The following is a 21,729-nucleotide window of genomic DNA, read 5'->3' on the forward strand; positions in this document are numbered from 1 at the left end:
AGCCCTTTACCTAAAACAAACACACACAAAAAGGAAAAGCTACTCCTTGCAAATATTTATAAATCTTCTCCAGAAATGAATTGATTGATTGATTCATTCCGTGAAGTTCTGGACGGATGGCAGAGGGTATCATGCGTGATGTCTCACGTGCACCACCCGTTTCACAAAGCCAACGTTTCAAGGTTTTTGTTCACTGGCGGGAGCTCCCCTTCACAGGAATCATTCCCTTCTCTCTCCTAGGTGAGCCATCACACTCTCTCTCCTCTCCTATATATGCATGCACCTCTCTTTCTCTCTCCCCCTCCAATGATAACTTGCCATTGTTGCTTCGGCTATTAATAGCCCCAGCCAGCTTCCCTGCTTTGCGTCATCCTTGCCTCGCTGGAGGCACAAGCCGCACGCGCCACTAACACGCACGCCGTTGCCGGCTGGTCGTCGGAGGGTGCTGGCGCGTGCCTGCATTGCAAGGGGCCGGGGGACGGCCGGCATGGAGATCCACTCGCCGCGGGCCCTCGTCGGCGGGTCGCCGCGGTGGTGTGCTCTCGCGAAAGGTGAGCTCCGTTATTCCTACCGTACCGTACGTGCAGCAGCGGACTCAGCGAAGTTGTTGAGAGAAGGTTAATATTTTTAACCCTCTACTTTATCTTTCTCCTCTTCTTCTCTTCTAAAAATAAATAAATAGAGGTGGGCTTAAGGCTATAGCAGATGGCAGATGGCAGCCGGTAAGAGGCTTGAGCCCTTCTCGCTCCGCCGCTGTGTACGTGTCTCTCGTCTGAACACGCCGCAGTCATAAACGAGGGACCACGTGACCTTGGGACCACCGTCATGGTTGTACCTCATCTGCCTAATTTTATAAAAAAAAATTGGGTATGCCGGGACTCTAGCACCGCCGACATTTTTGGTTTATTTGGTTCGACATTTTTGGAGATGCCGGGACTCTAGCTGCCAAACAGGCCCTGGACTCTTGTGCCTGCATGAGGACACTGAGGAGCGAGGCGAGGCGAGGCGAGTTTGCTTTGTCTGCTTCTTCTCGCTCACGTACCATTATTCCCTTTTGCCTTTTGCAACTCCATCAGGATCATGCCGTATCTGCGGCGAAGTGGTGGCGGGGCCCCGGGGCACGCGCGTCGCCGGGTGTAGGAGGACCCAAGCGCACGCCGCCGACGAGGTATCCCATGCCCAAGGTATCGTATCGCCTTCTCTCTGGCTCTCTCTGCGCTGCATGCACTTGTCTCTTTAATTTGGCAGCATGCATGCATATGCATGACGACCTGCAACTTGGACTTTCCCAAAAAACAAAAAAGAAAGAATATTTTTGCGGGGGCAAAAAAGAAAGACATTGATGATCATGGTTATCAACATCTACTAATTAATTTTCATTGGATGTGTACTTGCATATATACGGTAGCTTACGTACATCTGTCCTCAAAAGGCCTTCTACTTAAAATCGAACCGCAAGGAAACAAGAACGTGGCGGAGGAATTCCGAAACCACTTCTCGAATTTCAATATTCGAAGTCAAAGCAATGTGTCTTCTTTCTTATTTTTTGGTTTCAAATTTTTAATGGATTCTCCTATGAATTTTGTTTCCATTCCTAAGCTTTCCGGTGCTCTTGGACTTGTGTTGTTTCAGTGTCTATAATAAATATTTAATTCTTCTTAATATAATGATGCGTATAGCATAATCTTATGCGAGGAAAAAACAAAAAGAGAGAGCCATTTAATACAAGCTTCTTTCTCCTAATTGACTATACGAGGTTAACCCTCTTTTTCACTAAGACTACCCTGGCGATCAATGGCTAGGATCTCATCACCGTCCCATAGAATATTATGGGAAACTATAACATTGTTGATTACAGTACAAACAAATAGAAATAAGTAACCACTCTGGTGTTTGCAACATTCTCTCTCTCTAAGACATCAGGTGCACATTCATTTTCGGACCTAACATGTGCAGGAAATAACTAGTAGCTGTAACATGGGAGCACAATTGGTTCTTTCATGCTGAAATGTTCGAAACAAATTTAAAGAATTGCAACAGGCCTGGGTTCAGAATCCACGTCATCTGCTTTGTTGCGCTTGCGCATTCAGTAAGCATCACCGGACAATATATATTAGCTATACAAATAGCATATGGAGGCTACGCTTGACTTGACAGCCAATAGTTACCGAAAGTATGGTGACGCTATTATTAGTACTACATATAAAGGTACTTTCAGTAAGACACTGCAAAATAATGATGTTCAACAGTTGACTGGGAAAGTAAGATTCTTGATGTACGATTGATCTTTCTGTAACTATCAATATTGTGCTGTTTCTTTTTTGAGCCCAAATCCTTAGCGAACTTTACTCAATCCCACGGTATCTATGTATGGATGTTATGGGAACTTGTTCTCTTTGTACCACATATTCTTTTTTTAGCCAAACAGCTACTTGGTTACGAATAAAACAATCAAATATTCGATCAAGAACTCGTAGATTTGGCACAAGGCCAGGATCAGATTGGAGTCGATAGCAGCGGTACGGTGTCTTTATGGCAAGATCACGTACTCACAAAATAGAGAAAACGATCGGTTATAATCAAAAGAATTGAGGAAGTTAAGAACACGCGGACTCCTATCTAGTGCACAGTACTTTTACCGGTAAAAGTTGTGCAGTAAAGAGTGAAACGTGATAGCTGGTAATGGCCATTGGATGGCACTGCTCTGCTCAGACCAAGTTCACGTTTCTTTTATGTCTCATGCGGCATACTTATAGATATGTACAGAAAGAAATGTTGTGATGTGTACTCGTGTTGAATTTGAAGGAAACTAACTAAATTTGGCAGCACCTTCTGGGTTCCAAACCACCGTCATCGAAAGCGAGACTGAAATCGCAAAATGGCCTGGGAAACCACATGATCTTGATGACTACCAGTACCAAGTGACGCCTGAGGTGAATATTCTTCTTCCAGATATTATCTTTCGTTTTTCCGAATGATCTTTTACATTTGTTACCTGGTGCCTAGAGATTTGGATAATTACTTGCTAATTTCTTAGTTGTTGCTGACAATTATTTCCATCAGGCTGATGGGACGGACTTGCAGCCACTGATTGATCGAGTCAGGGCAATGCTAAGATCAATGAACGACGGGGAGATCAGCATCTCGGCGTATGACACGGCCTGGGTCGCGCTGGTGCCCAAGCTGGACGGCGGCGAGGGCCCCCAATTCCCGGCCACCGTCCGTTGGATCATCGACAACCAGCTGTCTGACGGCTCCTGGGGCGATTCGGCCTTGTTCTCTGCCTACGACCGTATGGCAAACACCCTTGCCTGTGTTGTTGCACTGACAAAATGGTCTCTTGAGTCTGAAAAATGCAAGACAGGTACTGTAAAATTACAGGTAGTTCCAACTTCCAAGTGAACCAAGATGAGTGTGATCTTTGCTTGCTAAATGTGTGCTGTTTGTTTCTTGTGCATTTGTTGTTTTAGGACTCTCTTTTCTCCATGAGAACATGTGGAGGTTAGCAGAGGAAGAGCAAGAGTTGATGCCCATCGGCTTCGAAATCGCATTCCCTTCTCTCATTCAGACAGCTAGGAGCTTGGGCATTGACTTCCCATATGATCATCCTGCTTTACAGAGCATATACTCTAACAGAGATATCAAGCTGAAGAGGTATATATATCCAATACAATATGGTGTGACACTCTAGCTGTTCTTTTCCTTGGAAAATTTTGCCAAGTTTCATTTCTAATTCTTTTTGGTGCCGTGTTGTAGGATCCCAAAGGACATGATGCATAGAGTTCCTACATCAATTCTGCACAGCCTTGAAGGAATGCCTGATCTGGACTGGGCAAAGCTTCTAAATCTCCAATCAAGTGATGGATCCTTCCTGTATTCTCCTTCAGCTACTGCATATGCTCTTATGCAAACTGGTGACAAGAAGTGCTTCAAATATATCGATAGCATAGTCAAAAAATTCGACGGGGGAGGTAAGAGGTTCACGACAGAGAATAGATGACTGTTAGTGATGTACCACAGTCTACAAGATTAGATGGCATTATGTGTCTTCTCCTCATCTCGAATTGTTTGTCGTCGCCATTTCAGTCCCCAATGTTTATCCTGTCGATCTTTTTGAGCACATTTGGGTCGTTGATCGATTAGAGCGTCTCGGGATATCGCGTTACTTCCAACGAGAGATTAAACAATGCATGGATTATGTCAACAGGTTTTGGCTTCTGCGATCCCTTTTCTCAATATTATTGTTTCACATCTGAAGATATGGCATGCTAACACTTAGCTACAATGAGCACTTTCTGAGGAATTTCTTCGACTTCTCTTCTCATTTTGTAGGCACTGGTCTGAAGAAGGGATTTGCTGGGCTAGGAACTCCAATGTAAAAGATGTGGATGACACGGCTATGGCTTTCCGACTACTACGGCTTCATGGATATATTGTCTCACCAAGTACAAAACCCATTCCTTTTTAGCTAACATATCTCTGTAGATTATCTTAAGTGCAAACCAAAATAGGCTATTGTGCCGAATCATCAAATAAATAACAAGTTTTCTTATTTACCAATCAATGCTCATCTAACTACTTTTAGGGGGAAATGCTCTGTCTAACTATTGAAGTCATAGTAAACACTTTTGAGTTATCCAACCATCTTTATGTTGAGTATGCTAAAGGCAATAAGTGACAATAGGTCGTGTCACATGTTTATGTTGGGTGAGATAGAAAATGATGACAAGTGGTGCATAAACTTGGTCATTAGTGGGAAATGGGGTATTAGTGTGTGCCAATCAGGTTTTCTTTTGTGTTTCTTAAATTATATAGCAACCAAAGACTATATGCACAAAACAGTTTATAAATGTCTTAACTATTTCATTTTCTCCCCATTGAATTGCGTATACCTTATAGATTTCATAAAGTTATTGCATCGATAACATAGGTGTTGTTTTTTGTAGGTGTGTTTAAGAATTTTGAGAAGGATGGGGAGTTCTTTTGTTTTGTGGGGCAATCAACTCAAGCTGTCACTGGGATGTATAATCTCAATAGAGCAGCTCAGATAGGTTTTCAAGGGGAGGATGTTTTGCACCGTGCTAGGATCTTCTCATACGAGTTTCTCAGACAAAGAGAAGCCCGTGGCATGCTCCGTGATAAATGGATCATTGCTAAGGATCTAGTTGGCGAGGTAATCCAATCCATTCTAGCATTTGATGATCATAGATCGATTGCAGAGTGAATAGACTTGCAAGTTAAATGGTGTTTTTTGTCAGGGTTTATGCCACATCTTTATTTTTTTATTTGTTATTATATATAATACATAGCATACTAGAACATTTTGAGCTAATAGTATATTCAAATCATAGGAAATATAAAAAATACTTGAAATACTAGAAGTAACTAAAATGAGCTACTATAGTACAAACATTCAAGGATTGTTCATCTTATCCTATTTGGACTAGTATTGGCGAGTCAAAAATAATGCAAATCAATAACCATTGATCTGCAAATTAATAATATTTATCTACGACTACTATGTTTTTTATTTGCGTTAGGCTTAGCTGATCTATAGAACTACACCATTTTAGCTAAAAATATATCATCACACCTAAGTCAATCAAAACAATGGAATCAAGCCAAGCAAGATAAAAATGATGGGGATGTGCAAAACAACAAAAGGATGTCAGCCTTCTTGTAAAACAATGGAGTTGATGCTACATACATGTTGGCTAGTGCATTGGTGCAATCACTGTTTGCTCCAACTACAATGCCCATGTTTGTTTCCTATTATGATGTTGTGTTATCTACAAAGTTCTAACCTATTATATTGTTTCGTTAAAAAGCTTTAGCCTTCTATGTACCAACAAAGATATTGATATTGATATTGATCAATAGGTACAATATACACTAGACTTTCCTTGGTATTCAAGCTTGCCACGTGTAGAGGCAAGAACCTACCTAGATCAATATGGTGGTAAGGATGATGTCTGGATCGGAAAGACTCTATACAGGTAATGTTTCATAGATTGTACTTCAGAGCCAAAAATTGGTCCATAGACCATAGTACATTAATGAAAGTAAAAGATATATTTTACCTATATATGTGAGGATGGATTTTGGCAGGATGCCTCTTGTGAATAACGATGAATATTTTGAATTGGCAAGAATGGATTTCAACCGTTGCCAAGTTATACATCAGCTTGAGTGGAATGGTATTCAAATGTATGTACTATTAGTTCAGTTTTAATTTTTCATACATCTCATTTTTCTAAGATTAAATTTTGCTAAACTTTATAATTTTTTGTCACTATATTTAGGTGGTACATTGAGAATGGCCTTGAGACTTTTGGAGTGTCACCAGAAGATGTTTTAAGAGCTTATTTTCTAGCTGCTGCTTGCATTTTTGAACCAAGCCGTGCTGCTGAGCGGCTTGCATGGGCTAGAGTGTCATTGCTTGCCAACACAATTTCTACTCATCTTCATAACAATTTGTCGGACAAGAAAAGGTTGGAACATTTTGTGCGTTGTCTCTATGAACAAAGTGATGTATCATGGTGAGTACTACAGCCTAACTTGATAGACCATTATATCCATGTATGAATCATCATGTGGCATGGTATTATTTTCAATGCCACTTTGATGTTTTGTCTCTTAATAAGCAAAATGGAAAACTAAAGTGAGTAATAAAATAGATAATTTCCATAATAGACAATGAAAATGATGAATATATCTGATGATCATTTTTACAATTAGGTTTTATTATTTACATACACTTTGGTCTACTTAGTATGCGATAGTTGTAAACGGCAATATTATGCAAGAGTGAATTGTATCCTCGATCTTTGATATTCAAAACGTGTACAATTCTCTCAATTTTTAACTTGGAATTCTCACATTTGTTTTATTATATCGGTTAACACTAGTTTGCATTAGTTACTTACATATATTACAAAAGCAGCAAAGATGGTGTGGTGTTTTTTTACACAATTTAAGATCAGTAGTGATGTGTCAAACCATTTAAGCTTTCTTTTCTACCCTGATAGACATACATGTCAAACCATGTGGATTGCTTTGCTACTTTGGTGTCTAATTTGGCATGCCACTTAAGTTTGAATCTACTTTCGAGTTTAGAACCACAATGTAAAGGTTGTATATGTTTAAAGCTGAAATTTATTTTCTTAACGTTGATGTCTTCTTCTGCTATATATGTTATAATTGTAATACCCCGTGCTTTACTATCATATCTTTGATTGTGCAAATAAGATAGTTTATCTACATGCCTGTGATTAATAGATGTGCATGCTACTGTTAAGTCATTTATTAGTACATATATTTATTTCCTTTTAACATCTACCTTCCCTTTTTGTCATCCTTCTAACATCTATCTTCCCTTTTTGTTACAACAACTATTATATAATATAAAAAATTGAGTAAAGATTCATTTACATGCAGGCTTAAAAGAAATTCAAAAGATGATATTCTTGTGAGGGCACTTCAGCAACTTACTGATTTATTGGCACAAGAAGCAACACCAATTCACGAAAGGCAAAATTACATCCACAATCTCTTGAGACTTGCAGTAAGTTAAAAAGGAATGCTCCCTTGTGAGTAATAACATTGTTTTATGCAACAATCATTCTAATATCTTTATCTGCACTTCTAGTGGACTGAATGGCTGATGCAAAAGACAAATAAAGAAGATGACAAATATAATATATCTAGTGTTATGGAACCACGGTACATGGTTCATGACTCGCAAACATGTTTGCTTTTAGTTCACATTATTGAGATTTGTGCTGGACGAATTGATGAGGCTGCATCTGTGATAAACAACAAGAATGGCGATTGGTTTATTCAACTCACATGCTCTATTTGTGACAATTTTAACCACAAGATGTCACTATCTCAGGTAAACCCTGTGTTGCAATGACTTTTTTTCACTCTTTGTACCTAGTCATGCGATACAATGATTGTTATGATTCTTCGCTTTGAAGAAAAGAATTTGTTGAGCCAATGGTTGCATAACCCAATGCAACTTTGTGACACCTCAACACTCTTCTGAAGACTAGAACTTAGTTCTCCCCAACCTCAAGTTTGGGGTTAGGTGAGTTATTTGTATATATAGATGTTTCATTATAATTTTTTGGGATTCGAAGCCATGGCTTAGTGAATTCAAAACCTTAAAATGACTACATTAGACTACCCATGACTTGTGAGTTCTGGCTGGCTTAAAATGACCACCAGCAAAGCATCTCCACCCTCCTAAACAAGAAATAATTAAATGCAAAATCATACTTTTTATTTGTTCAGTTCAACATATTATAATATAGAGATAATGAATTATTATCCTGCTATTTACCAGCTAATAAACTTTCATATCTTTTGCTAATTTCATCAATAATTTTTTTTACATGTATAAGTAATCCTGCCTCGGTTCATGTTTTCATTGCACATAGAACTTTTGGACAAATTTATATTTTTAGAAGCTATTAAGTATATATTTTTGTTCTTTTTCCTTTTTCTATCTGCTGCATGTCAAATGGAATATATGGCTGGGTACACCTCAAGGTGTAGAGGTCAAGATCTTGAATAGGGATGGTAATGAGCACAGATTACCTGTGTGCCTGCGAGCAAAAACCCTGATGGGCACGTGCTTGTGTCATATTCTTTGCCCACAGGTTTGGACGTGGGTTTGATTCTAAATCCAATGGACATACAAAAACTAGCATGAAAAATCTTACATATGCCTGCTTTGCCTAGGTACCTGCTCAAAGTACCTGACAAGCGTTGAACTATTTGTTTATATGTGTAAACTATGTGACATAATGTCGTATGTGTGAACTATATACGAGGTGCTTGTTAATCATTTGATATGCATATTAATTATATGTGTGATGAATTTTTAATTGGTGGAATTTGTATTATATGCTTCATGGTTTTGCTATGTCCATTGTATGTTACATGCTAACAGGCATACGAGCGTGCCCACGGATACATGGTGCCCACGGGTGGCAGGCATAGGTGTCATTTCTTACCCATGGCGGATAACGGGTGCAGGCATAGGAATAAGAATTAACTCGCGGGCATGGGTTTGGATAGCCCGTATCCATGGGTTTTATGCCTGTTGCCATCCCTGATCTTGAATATTCTATTATTAAAAAAATGAAAAATGAAATATCCATAAAAACATATAATGTTTTTTTTGACAAATATAGCGATTTAAACTTCTACCATGATATATGCGACCATTCACTTGTTCCAAATAAGTAAATGTTGTAATAATTTATACAGGCTGAACTTATATCCAATAGGTTAAAGTAAAATATTATAATTTTTTTACTAAGTTCTACATATCAACATGTTGAACTAATGATAGTATGATATAATTTCCAGGATACCGAGAAGAATGAGGCAAGAATAAACTGCATTAACAAGGAAATTGAGTTGAATATGCAAGAGCTTGCTCGATCTGTCCTCCTGAGATCGGATGAGAAAACCAATAACTGCAAGACCAAGCAAACCTTATGGGCTGCTGTAAAAAGCTCTTACTATGCTACTCATTGCCCATCATATGTGATGGATAGGCATGTTTCCAGAGTAATGTTTGAGCCTGTTTAAAAAGGTTTCACTACTGGATCATTTGCAGGGTTAGGTGTAAGTATATGTACATACAGAAAATGCTGTTAAATGTAATGGTAGAGGAAACATGCAACTGTAAGTTGGTAGATGCTTAGAATTGGAATTGGTGTTGTTATCAGCTCTAAATTGGTCATGTATAAGAATGATATTCTGGATTCATCTAAAGAAAAGTTTGATAGCAACAGATCAAGAGTAATGAAACATCAGTAAGTCATTCAATTCAAGTTCATAAAAGGTAATATATGCGAAATCTAGATTTTTAATTTTGTGTAATCTTTCAACTAGATTGAACTAGCAACAAAATTCTGGAATCGATCAACATAAAAGAAGAAAACCCAACTTACCTTTTCTTCCCCTTTCTCTCCCCACATCCTAGGCGGTCCATTCTTGTGGGTTCCTTGCCTTCTATCTCGTGTTGTGCCCAGTGAAATTGGGAATAATCTCGTCCATGTGTGCAGGCCCGAGCCGAATTTCCCCCTTCCTCACTTCCAGGTGGGTCCCCTGTGCCGAGTTTGTCTTCAGCCTCAAGTACCATTTGTGTGCCCACCGGTGAGTTAGGGTTAGGATTTGGGGGTTTTGGGGTTAGAGTTTGGGCATTAGGTGGCCATCAATCTTAGAGGGAGGTCCTTGGGTGGCATGGCGGCCCAACGGTGATGGCAAGTAGCGAGTAGGGTGGCTTAGCGGTGGTGGCAAGTAGCGAACGGTGTGGCTTGGTGGTGGCAGCAAGCAGCGGGCGGGGTACCACCAGTCGTTGTAGTGGAGGATTGGCTATGGGCATGCAAAGGTGGTGGGGATGCCAAATCGACAGCCTGACAATGTCAGGTTAGTGTGACAGATGTGGATACAACTGTGGGAGCCACTCGAGACGGAGGAGGGAAGTGGAGTGAGGACGAAGGCATGGTGAAGAGCTTGTGAAAGCGAGGGGGGGGGGGAGAAGGAGGGAGAACAAGGAGGTGGGGATGGGGATGTGTGATGAATGATGTGCGGCGGCCGACTACTAAAAGTCAATGTGACCCTATAGGGCCCACATGACAATATGCCTGTTGTGTATAGACAAGCTGACACACCATATTTTCTTCTTGGCTTATCACAATCACCACCTTCAATTCACGCCGGCTCTGATCGCATCACCACAATCCGCAGCTCCCTTGTAAGAAACCATGCCCCATTGATACGCCCTAAATGTGCATCATATTTTCTAATTATTTTTAACGACTGTCTATGATTTTATTCATCTATTGCTTGGCTATTCTCCTACTTTACTTCAAGGAGTACAAAGTTTGCTTTTCTTGTCAAATCCGCAAGTTAACACGGAATTGTGCGTATCCAGGAAAAAAAGATGAATCAAAGGGCTCAAAGTATTTTATTGTAACAGAGTTGTAATCAAATTGAACCACCACAATATGTGACTCCGCCAACAATAACAAACTAATCTTTAGGTGTGCTGAGTACTTTGTAGTAATTAGGAACCATAGGTCATCCACGTCGGATGATGACATTTATGTAAGTAACGTTGGGACCTTTGCCTTTCCATTTTTGCTTATCTATTATGTTCCACGAAAGTATAATTATGAGCACACGTACAAGATAAATACCTCACGGGTGACCAGGCCAGCGATATGATTTTGTTTTTATTTTTAAGAAACTTTGTTCACTCTACCACACATCTTTCTCATTTTGCTCTCCCCCGTCCTCCTCTCCCACATGATCCCCTCCTCCAAATAGTGGATCACCAGAGGAAGGTGTCTTGCACGCTAAAGGAACTGAGCCTACCTCGCAGTCCGCGAGCTAGAGGAGCCCACGCTAGATTTGTTGGCAATGCCTAGTCCCGTTGTGCTGCTAAGTTGGAGGTGGAGCTTGTGTTGCGCCATTTCTCATGTGCTAGAGGATTCTACTCTAGGTTGACCTTAGCCATCAGACCCACCACACCACATTGGAGAAGGGCACTACGCTGCCTGGAGGTGGAGCTCTTGTCCCGTCCCACCACACCACATTGGAGAAGGGCACTACGCTGCCTGGAGGTGGAGCTCTTGTCCCGTCGTTGCTTTTGGGGAAGGAGGCACTGTTCCTGGTTTTTCTCTCTTTTGAAACAATTGAGCTAGAACTTGTGGATTTGAAACTTTTCTTGACTTGCATCTTTTGGATTTGCAACTCTTTTTTTACTTGAGACGTTTGGAAAAAATTTAAACTATTTTTGACTTTTAGCTTTTACACTTTCTATGAGGTCACCAGGGCTTCAAGCTCTAGCTACTTAACTAGCGCTCGGCTGCTAATTAGGGGCCTCCGTTCCCTTCACTCTTTCACCTGTTCCTCCATACCGCTTTGGAGGTTTGAATTACGTTTCCCAGAGGAGGTAACGTAGTAAGTTGTTAGGCGAATGCGGTAGGCGCTTGCGCAGGCGTGGACGCGCGACTGCGCGAGTGGGCCACCTCACGCCCCAACGAAGCAACGTATCATCTTGCTCACTGGCAACTGGGCCCCACCTGCCCTGCTCGACCCTACAGAAGCCGAAGCGAATAGAGCATTCCCAGTCTGATTTCGCTTGCCACGCCGCCGGGAAGGGAGGACGAAGCCAGCAGCCATGGCGGCAGCGACCTTCCCCTCCCCATCCTCCGCCTCTGCCGCCGCGGTGCGGACCCTAGCCCGCTTCCTCTCCCCGCGCTACCCGCTCCACCTCTACGCCTCCCGCCGTGGCCGCCACCACCCCCTCGCCGCCGCAGCGTCGTCCGGGGCCCTCCGCCTCCGCCGCCCGCTCTCCGCCTCCGCGGCCTCCGAGGGGAACAACGGCACCGTTCCCGCGGGAGGTGGGGGGAGGGAGTACGACTACGACCTCTTCACCATCGGCGCCGGGAGCGGGGGCATGCGGGCGTCGCGCGCCGCCTCGTCGTTCTACGGCGCTCGCGCCGCCGTCTGCGAGATGCCCTTTGCCACTGTCGCGTCCGACGCTCTCGGCGGCGTTGGTGGCACGTAAGCGGACGCCCCTCTCTCCCACTCCGTGATTAGTATTAGAACTAGAAAGCTCGTGCGCCCTTAGCGCACAGGTTTTGTGCATCATTTCAAATAATGCTAGAGTTACTTTGTAGTGATCAGCTGGGGTGCCAACAATGCCACTTATCCAGATCTTGTGGACACTTATTACATGAAACAATTGAAAAATGTAGAACCAATTAGTACACTGTTAAACGAATTTATATCAAATACTTATTGCTGTAAATATGTGTATATATATGATGAATTTAGTTTATAATTGCAAAAATACAACAAATGAGGTAAACTACCTTTTTGTAAATTGATTTCTAGATGTATTCACCGGAAGAAACAGAGAAACTTGAAATGTAGATTAATTTGGTAGCTCTAAGCATTCAGACTTGCGAAGATTACATATACATATCTATTTGCTACCTTGATAAAAAGAAATCTTCTAACAAAAGCAAGCTCCACACCTATCCCAAACACTCCGAGCGAATCCATCTTGGTCTTCTCCAGTTTCCCTTGAACTGCAATGTGAAATGAAACAAATACTATAGACATGAGCATAAGGGCCAGCAAATAATCCCAAAATTGCAATGAGACAAGCAGGGCACTCACATTACAACATGAAATTTTGGTGGATACACATTGGATTCTCAATACTTATTATTTCCCTGGCCCTATTCCAACCATAGTCTTCAAGAATCCCTCAAAAATAAATTCTGGCAATGTTGGGATAACAAGCTTGTTAAGGAGTCTGAGAAATGCATGACTACATTGCATTTAATTAGCACACAATTGTTGTTCAAGAAAGGAGTATAGGTGAGAACTATTCCATCGTAGAACAAATGAAGTTACGGCAGTACAAAACTAAAGTGAGAGCAAGACGCGAGGGGAGCGTACAAATCCAATTATCTAAGATGGGAGAGCTGTAGGTGCCGACGGTCGCGCATGCCAACAAAATAGCAATTATTTTGAATTTTGGATATGTTAATAGTGCATAAAAAGAGAGAAAACTTGTTACATTTGTCATGGCGTTTTGATAACACAGCCGGTCCTTAACTCTTAATTCAGTATTTGATGGCCCAATTCAATTAACAATGTCTCTTCATAAGAAGGAAGAAAACTCAATTATCCAAATCTAGTGTTTTTTTGCACAACAGAATGAACCCGGAATTCCATTGAACTGATAATGGAAGCACGTGAGTTTTAGTGGATAGGGAAAAAAAAAGCAAACTAACAAGTATTCTTAAACCACCAAGAACCACCCACCATAACACACATATTTCAACATCCAGGCCAAAAAATAATCCAATGCTCTTCTATCGAGCCAACAGAGAAATCTAAATCTAGATGATGGGAATTATACCGGCCTTATATACACAGATCATATGACGCCGCAAACAAAACATGAAAAGTCTTACTATGGAGCAAAATATTTTGCTATTTGCTCCAGCTAGTGAAAAGTCTGAGCACGTAAAGTATTTTAGAACAAACATTCAGATTTTTTTCTTAAACAAACATGATTTCAAGAGATGCTTTACTCCCAGTGTCTTAAACTTCTCCCAAATTGTTTCCTTGGCTAGATGATGGGAACTATACCGGCCTTATATACACAAATCATATGAAGCCGTGAACAAAACATGCAAAGTCTTACTATGGAGCAAAATATTTTGCTCCAGCTAATGAAAAGTCTGAGCACGTAAAGTATTTTAGAACAAACATTTGGAATTTTTTTTCTTAAACAGATAGGATTCCAAGAGAGCTTTACTCCCAGTGTCTTAACCTTCTCTCAAATTGTTTCCTCGGTTGAATTGTTTATCAAGGATACCATTACCAATCCCAGCTACTTCTGCAAATGTTGACCTCTAGCTGATATATGGACTACTGACTAATAGAGGCAATAGCTAGAAGAGTTCAAATGGTGGTCGTGTGAGCAATTGGAACAAAAGTCTTAGCATAGTCATGATCGTGCTCTTGCTGAAAACCATGCGCCACAAAACGAGCCTTGTAACGCTTCAGGGAGCCATCAGAGCGAGTCTTGACCTTGTAGACCAACTTGCAAGTGATATGAGCTACCAAAGGAACAAGATCCCAAGTGACAGTACGCTCCAAAGCAGCAATCTCCTCAGAAATAGCATGCTGCCACTCCTGGTGGACAACAACCTCTCAGTAGGTCATGGGCTCGATAAGAGCAGCAGCTGTGAAGCCATAGCGCTGAAGTGGCCGAATAGTATGTCAATCATAGAGATCATACCGAGTTGGAGACTCCGATGTAGGTCTTAGAAGGTACAGAGAGGAGTTAGGTGGAGAAAGATGTCGTGATCGACGAGTGTAGTAGTGAGTGATCTTACGAGAAGGAGGAAGCTTAGGAAGAGGTGGTGAAGCAACCAGAGGAGGTGGAGCGGAAGACGGTGAGCATGGATATGACGGTGCCGGTGGAGCTGAGGAGAGTGGTGGCTGTGTGGAACGTGATGGCAGCGAAAGATGTGAGGATGGCAGCGAAAAGTACGAATCAGGAAGAGTCAGGAAAGAGAAACTCAGCTGTGGTGGATAGTAGGAACGGGATTCGTCAAATGTGACATCCTGTGAAATCCTCATCCGACAGGGAATAGGGTCATAGTAATGATAACCCTAATGCTTCAAACTATATTCAAGGAAGACACACTCAATTGACTGAGCAGTCAGCTTGGTGTGCTCATGAGGACGTACCCAAAGCACCGAAGGTGACTGTAGCTAGGACGTTTCCCAAAAGAGGTGCTCATAGGGAGTACATCTCTAAAGAACAGATGATGGCTTCCTGTTAATGAGAAAGACAACAGTAGAGATAGCCTCAGCCTAGAAGTGAAGTGAGATCTGAGGAGATCAAAAGAATATGATGATGCTTGCGCTTAGCAACACCATTCTGAGCATCGGCATCAGGGTAGGAGAACTAAGCAACATTGCCCTGGTCAGCTAAATAACAACGATGCGTATCTGAAATGTACTCACTAGCAGAGTCGGCACGAAAAGCCTAAATGCAAGAGTCAAACTAAGTGCGAATCATAGTGACAAACTGCTCGTAAATGGAAAGGAACTGACCACAAGAAGAAATAAAATAAATCCAAGTAAATCTCGAATAATTGTCAATAAAGATCACATATTAGGAGTGACCTCCTTTTGAAACGAAGGGAGCACACTCCCATGCATCAGAGTGAACAAGATCAAATGGACACTAAGACATAGAATCACTAGAAGGATAAGGGAATTGTAGCTATTTGCCAATCATGCAACCTGTACAATGAAGAGCAACGTCACCAAAAATAGAAGCTAAGACACCATTACCCACCCAAGTGGAAAACCTAGAACCTAGGAGATGGCCTAAACGACGATGTCACTACGCAAAAATGGTGGTAGAAAAAGTAGCTAGTATGGAGGCAAGAGAACTGGATGATTGGCTGTTCGAAGTAGCAGAAGGAAGGCACAGCCAATCAAGCTCCTAGAGGTGCTGAGAGACATGACTCCTAGAACCAGTCCCCACCAAAAGCCCTGTACAAAGTACTGAACACAACAAGAGTCTGTCTCAAGAATGGCAAGACATCCATGATCAGCTCACACCCCTCGCGCTCGAAGACGCATCTCCTCAGCCCGTAGCTCGGGCATTGCCTCGTCAAGTGATGGGCGTGGGTAGCATGTTAGCAGCTGCAATCATATAGTTTCGAACTCAGGGTGGAGTTGAGACAGGAACTCATGAAGACAAAGAGTCTCCCTCTGACTTCGGCGGTCACGGCACCTTCAAGTGCCAACACCATATAACTCCGCACCCAGGCTATCCAGGCGCTGCCAAACTACGGACATTTGACGCTGGAAATCCTCCATAGTGGAGTCCAGTTGGTGAAGCGGTTGAGCCTCCTCTATAACAGCAAGGTACAATGCCTTGTTGCAAATCTTGTAGCTGCGACAGAGATGAGCTCACATCAGTTGAGTAGTTGTGGGGACCTTAAGGGACATCGAGAGGATTGACTTCCATACTCGCAAACAAGATGGCCTTAGCATATGCCTCCTCACGCAACCAGGTCTCGTAGACGGCGAGATCGAATTGGTAAGTCTCCATCTCGGTCTCGAAAGTGTAAAGATCCTTGGCATCATCATTAGCATCCGCCGGGTAAGTGGGTGGAGTCGGGAGAACAGGACAAGGCGTTTGTGCCCTCTCGCCAATGAGATAGCCCCAAAACTGCTGACCACCTATGTGAATATGCATATGCACTGTGAACTTATGAAAGTTGGTGCCATTGAAGAAGATCGGGCACCGCGAAACGGGAATAGCACCCGATCTCTCGGAGGACGCCATGGAGGCAGGAGTAATAGAAGAACATTTCTGGTTTTTTTACTCACACACGTAGGCACACACACAAAGTCCTAGTCGCAACAAACAACGACAGCTGGTTCTCAATAGTCACAGGTCCCTGCGGCATCCACACACGCATAGAGGTTGATGGCCCCAACTTTGGATCTGGCGATGACAGGTAGCAGAACTTCGTTGACGACGAGTGGTGCCGGCAGAGCTTAGCTCTGGGCGGCGGCATCCCAAATCGGTGGTGGGGACTGCGGCCCTTTCCCTTGCGGTAGCGAGCGGCGGTGGCCCAAGTCAACAGTGTCCGCGTCCGGTGCAGCGTATGCGAGGCCAAGATTGGAGGCTCGTGAGCTCGCCGACTACGCGAGGGCGGAGGCGCTCGAGCTGCGACCGGATCTTGAACACGAGCAGCTCGGTGTGGGAGGAGACGAGAAAAGGGGAAGAGAAGGAGAGGTGGAGCTGCCTTCACCACAGCCGATGGTGGTGGCTCATCGGTGACCTACCGGAAAGCATGCTGGCGGCGGTGGTGGGTTGGGGATCGAGAGCCACAAGCTCTGGTAGCATGTTGAACTGTGCAACTTAACTGTATAGCAAGGCCTAATGGGGAAGATGTACAACTATACACATATGCAAGAAACACCCTGCACTAGTGGGTAATTACAACGCATGTATATATACATCTAACACTGGCCAAGCAGATGCAGAAGTGACAGAGAGCGTGCATTGTGTTAGCTGCTTATTGACTGATTAGGATAAGGCCCTGTTTGGTTCAGCTTCTATTGCTTTCTGCTACTCCACTTCTAGAAATGGCTTCTGAGAAGCAAAAGCTGGCAAAAGCTGTCATTATTACTAGAAGCCGGAAGCTGGCTTGGATGAGCTTTTGTAGCTTGTGAGAGATGATGTTCCGAGGGGTATTATATATATTATACATTTCATCCGCATCAAAAGCTAATTCAAAAGCAGCTTTTCTATAAGTAGCTTTTGGAAAAACCTCAGCCCAACCAAGCAGACCCTAACTTGCTTACTGCTATTAGCATCCTGTTGATTGAATATTTTACTAGGTATTTTGTTTCAAATTCCTCCTTGAAAATAGGCCACCTAGCAGCTGTTACCAGTACAAGCAGCGTTCATAGTTATGTTTTACGTAGTGGTCGTTGCCTGAACTTCTCTTGCCTCATTTCGGTGTCAAAACTTTTTTTTCTGTAAGACGTTGATTTATCTGTATTTCAGATGTGTGCTCCGGGGCTGTGTTCCAAAGAAATTGATGGTGTATGCATCCAAATATTCTCATGAGTTTGAAGAGAGTCGTGGATTTGGGTGGATGTATGAGGCTGATCCAAAGCATGACTGGAGAACTCTGATAGCCAACAAGAATTTAGAGTTGCAGCGCCTCGTAGGAATTCAGACAAACATGCTGAAGAATTCAGGGGTTACTATAATTGAAGGCCGTGGAAAGGTTGGGTGATGTTTGTGAATCAGATTAATTTTGGATATACTACTTTGTTGAACTGATAATTACTGATGCAGATTGTTGATTCACATACTGTCAGTGTTGATGGGAAGCATTACACTGCCAAAAACATACTTATTGCTGTCGGTGGTCGACCGTCCATGCCAAACATCCCAGGAATAGAGCATGTCATTGATTCTGATGCTGCATTGGATTTGCCTTCTAGACCTGAGAAGATTGCAATAGTGGGAGGTGGATATATTGCTTTGGAGTTTGCTGGTATTTTCAATGGTTTGAAGAGTGATGTTCATGTTTTTATCCGGCAGAAGAAAGTGCTAAGAGGCTTTGATGAGGAGGTGAGGAAGCATTCAGAAGGAACATGGACATCAAAATTAATGAGCTTTGCTAAATTGGATATCTGAATTAAAGTGCTATGCCTTGAGTTATCTCTCACTGCTTGCGGATTTGTAGGTCAGGGATTTTGTTGCTGAACAGATGTCTTTGAGGGGTATCACATTTCATATAGAACAGACTCCTCAAGCAGTAACTAAATCAGATGATGGTTTGCTGTCTCTGAAGACGAACAATGGAACTATCGGTGCGTTCTCACATGTTATGTTTGCAACAGGTCGAAAACCAAATACAAAGGTTAATCTCGTATTACCATGTCATTTCCACTTCTCTTAATCACATTCCTTGCCATATATGTGACTTGTTGGTGCATGCATTTTGATACAAATCATATACTTGTAGAATTTGGGACTCGAAGAGGTTGGGGTCAAAATGGACGAGCATGGTGCTATTGTGGTATGTGTTTAATGGTACCAGGTTTTGTGCATTCCATAGGGACTTAAACTTTCTTAAAAGTTAACGATCATCAAATGATATTGAAATTTAGGAATTAATTTGTGATTGTAGGTTGATGAGTATTCTCGGACCTCAGTTGATTCAATTTGGGCTGTGGGGGATGTCACTAATAGGCTGAACCTGACTCCTGTTGCATTAATGGAAGGCGGGGCATTAGCAAGGACAATATTCAGCAATGAACCTACCAAACCAGATTACAGGTACGTGTGTATACAGTCAAGATACATATCAGTTTTCTTGAACCCTGCATATTGAGCTGCAAACCCCATGGTCTTCTTATTTTGTCAATTTGTATTTATTATTATTGCTTGATTAAATGCTTATGATGAGCATTAGGAAGCCTTACTGAGCCTTCAGGAAACTATTTCATGCCACCACACAGCATTTATGTTGTGGCGCTACTGCATGTAGTTATGCATACTCATTATCTTTCCTTTCAAATACTTCTCCTTCCCATTTCTTTTCCCCAATTCAGAACATGATATAAATAAATCTTTCGATTAGAAAATAGTTCTCCTAGTCTTGTTCATCTTCATGTTAAGTGTTTCATGAAACCCCACACTCCCCAACACTGTTCACTGGGCTTGTGCATTGTGCATTTTTACAGTGCTGTGCCATCCGCGGTCTTTTCTCAACCACCAATTGGACAAGTTGGCCTTACTGAAGGGAAGGTAACAAAAAAAATTACACACTTGTTTACCTTGCAATTTATGATCAATTTGGAGTAGCAATTTATGATCAATATTGAGTAAAACCATACACTTGTAGGCTATCAAAAAGTATGGAGATGTTGATGTCTACACAGCAAACTTCAGACCTCTCAGGGCTACTCTTTCTGGGCTACCTGATCGTGTGTATATGAAGGTTATTGTGTGTGCTAATACAAACAAAGTCCTTGGAGTACACATGTGCGGTGAAGATGCACCTGAGATTATTCAGGTTTGTGTTTTTTTTTAATTCTGAGCTTCTTATGCATGCTTTAGTTAATACATTTATGGATGTACATTATTTACACAGGGCATTGCAGTTGCTGTTAAGGCTGGGTTGACGAAGCAAAATTTTGATGCCACTGTTGGTGTTCACCCAACGACCGCTGAAGAATTTGTCACAATGAAGAACCCAACTAGGAAGGTCCGGAGAGATACTTCAGCTGAGGTATGTATATTCCACCTTAGATCTATCCTTACATTGATATACTTTGTAGGAAAATGCCAAAAACACACGCTTTCTGTAACTGTTTGTTGCTTCTGGTATGTTCTTCTATGCTCATTTCTTCTCATCTTACAACTTCAGGGAAAGACTCAAGATGAGGCTGTAAGTCAGAAGTAGATTATACTCGTTTTTCATAATGAGGTAATTGTTTCGAACATGGAAATTGTTCTTTGAAGTTTTAACGCACGGTGTTGTGGAGCTGTGGCTCTACTGTTGTTCTTTTTAAAGGAGACGACAATGAAATTGTTGTTCATCATAATCTTGTACCTCATAGCATCCTTCGAAGATGTGTTGCAACTTTAAGCTTGCCGTTTTGTTAATTAACATATTGAGCTCCCAATGATATCTTTTGCATCGAAATTTTACAAACCAAAAATCTTGAAGCTTTTCATGTTGAAATCATTGATGCTTGGGATTTTTCCATTAGCTTTTTGCGCTTCGCAAGCATCAACATGGTAGAACATTCAATAACATACTACAAGTGTGTATGGGTCAGTTTTTTTGCTTGATTATGATTACAAAATAACATGAAACAAATTCTTTTATATGTTTCCCGCGACTCGCAAAGGTATTAATGTGATTTGTTTTATTTACATTACTCTGATACTTTGATCGATGTAATTTGCATCGCAGACATTCTCGGAGGCGGCATACCCAAACCTAATCAGCATCTAATTGCAGGGACAACGGACAGCTAACTGTATATTAGAGCAGCATTTGTGAAATCCACGATGGCAGCTAGCGAAGAACCGAGATGTTATGGCAATGATCAACTGTCTCATGCCGCATTGTTTTTGCAGCCTGTTGTTGAAATAACTGCTAGAGATCTTGATATACTCCACAGCTTGGAGGAAATGAAGTTTCTTTCTTTCTTTTGTACTAAATAACGCCATCGTGGTTTATGTGTACATAATAACGCGCGGCTCTTGCATGCATCGGCCGCATTTCGCTTGCAGTCGTGTTGAGGTAATTGTCTGGGCTGGGCTGTTCTCAACATGGATTGTGGTTGTAGTTCTTGACTTCTTTCTCCTTCACGGTCCATGAGCGAATTACGTTTTGCTGCGTGTATTCATAGCATGTTTGTTTTAGTTTTGAATTCTGAAAAGCTGTTTTTAAAAGCTGAATCTAAAACAAATACTAGTTAGATTGTACAGTCTGATTTTCAAATTCTGATCTCATTTTCTATCACAATTCCTAAGCTGGCTTTCGTCAGCTTTTAACAGATTATGATTAGGAAAATAGAAGTGGCTACACAAGTAGTGGGTAATTATCT

The 21,729-nt window shown here is 41.9% G+C and overlaps 2 protein-coding genes across 4 annotated transcripts; both read left to right on the forward strand.

The window, feature by feature from the left end:
- The first annotated feature begins 347 nt into the window (after positions 1–347).
- Positions 348–9,828, forward strand: LOC133904112 (ent-copalyl diphosphate synthase AN1, chloroplastic-like). Of its 2 annotated transcripts, none has more exons than XM_062345599.1 (15): positions 348–617; positions 1,077–1,184; positions 2,827–2,933; positions 3,064–3,364; positions 3,471–3,654; positions 3,757–3,971; positions 4,087–4,207; positions 4,333–4,445; positions 4,947–5,173; positions 5,881–5,996; positions 6,109–6,207; positions 6,303–6,539; positions 7,438–7,564; positions 7,649–7,894; positions 9,379–9,828. In XM_062345599.1, exons 1-15 carry the CDS (start codon positions 488–490, stop codon positions 9,601–9,603), a joined length of 2,556 nt encoding a protein of 851 aa, XP_062201583.1. In that variant the 5' UTR covers positions 348–487; the 3' UTR covers positions 9,604–9,828. The 2 variants fall into 2 exon arrangements, with proteins under 2 accessions (XP_062201583.1, XP_062201584.1); XM_062345600.1 differs by having other exon boundaries at positions 348–551; positions 9,379–9,827.
- A 2,278-nt stretch (positions 9,829–12,106) lies between these two features.
- Positions 12,107–21,408, forward strand: LOC133903436 (glutathione reductase, chloroplastic-like). Of its 2 annotated transcripts, none has more exons than XM_062344819.1 (11): positions 12,107–12,591; positions 18,158–18,383; positions 18,455–18,733; positions 18,849–19,025; positions 19,131–19,184; positions 19,296–19,444; positions 19,852–19,915; positions 20,013–20,183; positions 20,262–20,399; positions 20,538–20,597; positions 21,090–21,408. In XM_062344819.1, exons 1-10 carry the CDS (start codon positions 12,206–12,208, stop codon positions 20,571–20,573), a joined length of 1,680 nt encoding a protein of 559 aa, XP_062200803.1. In that variant the 5' UTR covers positions 12,107–12,205; the 3' UTR covers positions 20,574–20,597; positions 21,090–21,408. The 2 variants fall into 2 exon arrangements, with proteins under 2 accessions (XP_062200803.1, XP_062200804.1); XM_062344820.1 differs by having other exon boundaries at positions 21,138–21,408.
- Positions 21,409–21,729: the final 321 nt, after the last annotated feature.

Source organism: Phragmites australis, chromosome 21 (assembly GCF_958298935.1).
Source record: "Phragmites australis chromosome 21, lpPhrAust1.1, whole genome shotgun sequence".
In the NCBI taxonomy this organism is placed as follows: Eukaryota; Viridiplantae; Streptophyta; class Magnoliopsida; order Poales; family Poaceae; genus Phragmites; species Phragmites australis.

Excerpts from the sequence above, each read along its gene's own strand:
- LOC133904112 (XM_062345599.1), top strand. The coding sequence starts at position 488 with ATGGAGATCCACTCGCCGCGGGCCCTCGTCGGCGGGTCGCCGCGGTGG. Across the intron at positions 1,185-2,826 it reads CGAGGTATCCCATGCCCAAG|CACCTTCTGGGTTCCAAACC; the intron begins GTATCGTATCGC and ends TAAATTTGGCAG. Across the intron at positions 3,655-3,756 it reads AGAGATATCAAGCTGAAGAG|GATCCCAAAGGACATGATGC; the intron begins GTATATATATCC and ends GCCGTGTTGTAG.
- LOC133903436 (XM_062344819.1), top strand. The coding sequence starts at position 12,206 with ATGGCGGCAGCGACCTTCCCCTCCCCATCCTCCGCCTCTGCCGCCGCG. Across the intron at positions 19,026-19,130 it reads GTCGAAAACCAAATACAAAG|AATTTGGGACTCGAAGAGGT; the intron begins GTTAATCTCGTA and ends ATATACTTGTAG. Across the intron at positions 20,184-20,261 it reads ATGCACCTGAGATTATTCAG|GGCATTGCAGTTGCTGTTAA; the intron begins GTTTGTGTTTTT and ends TTATTTACACAG.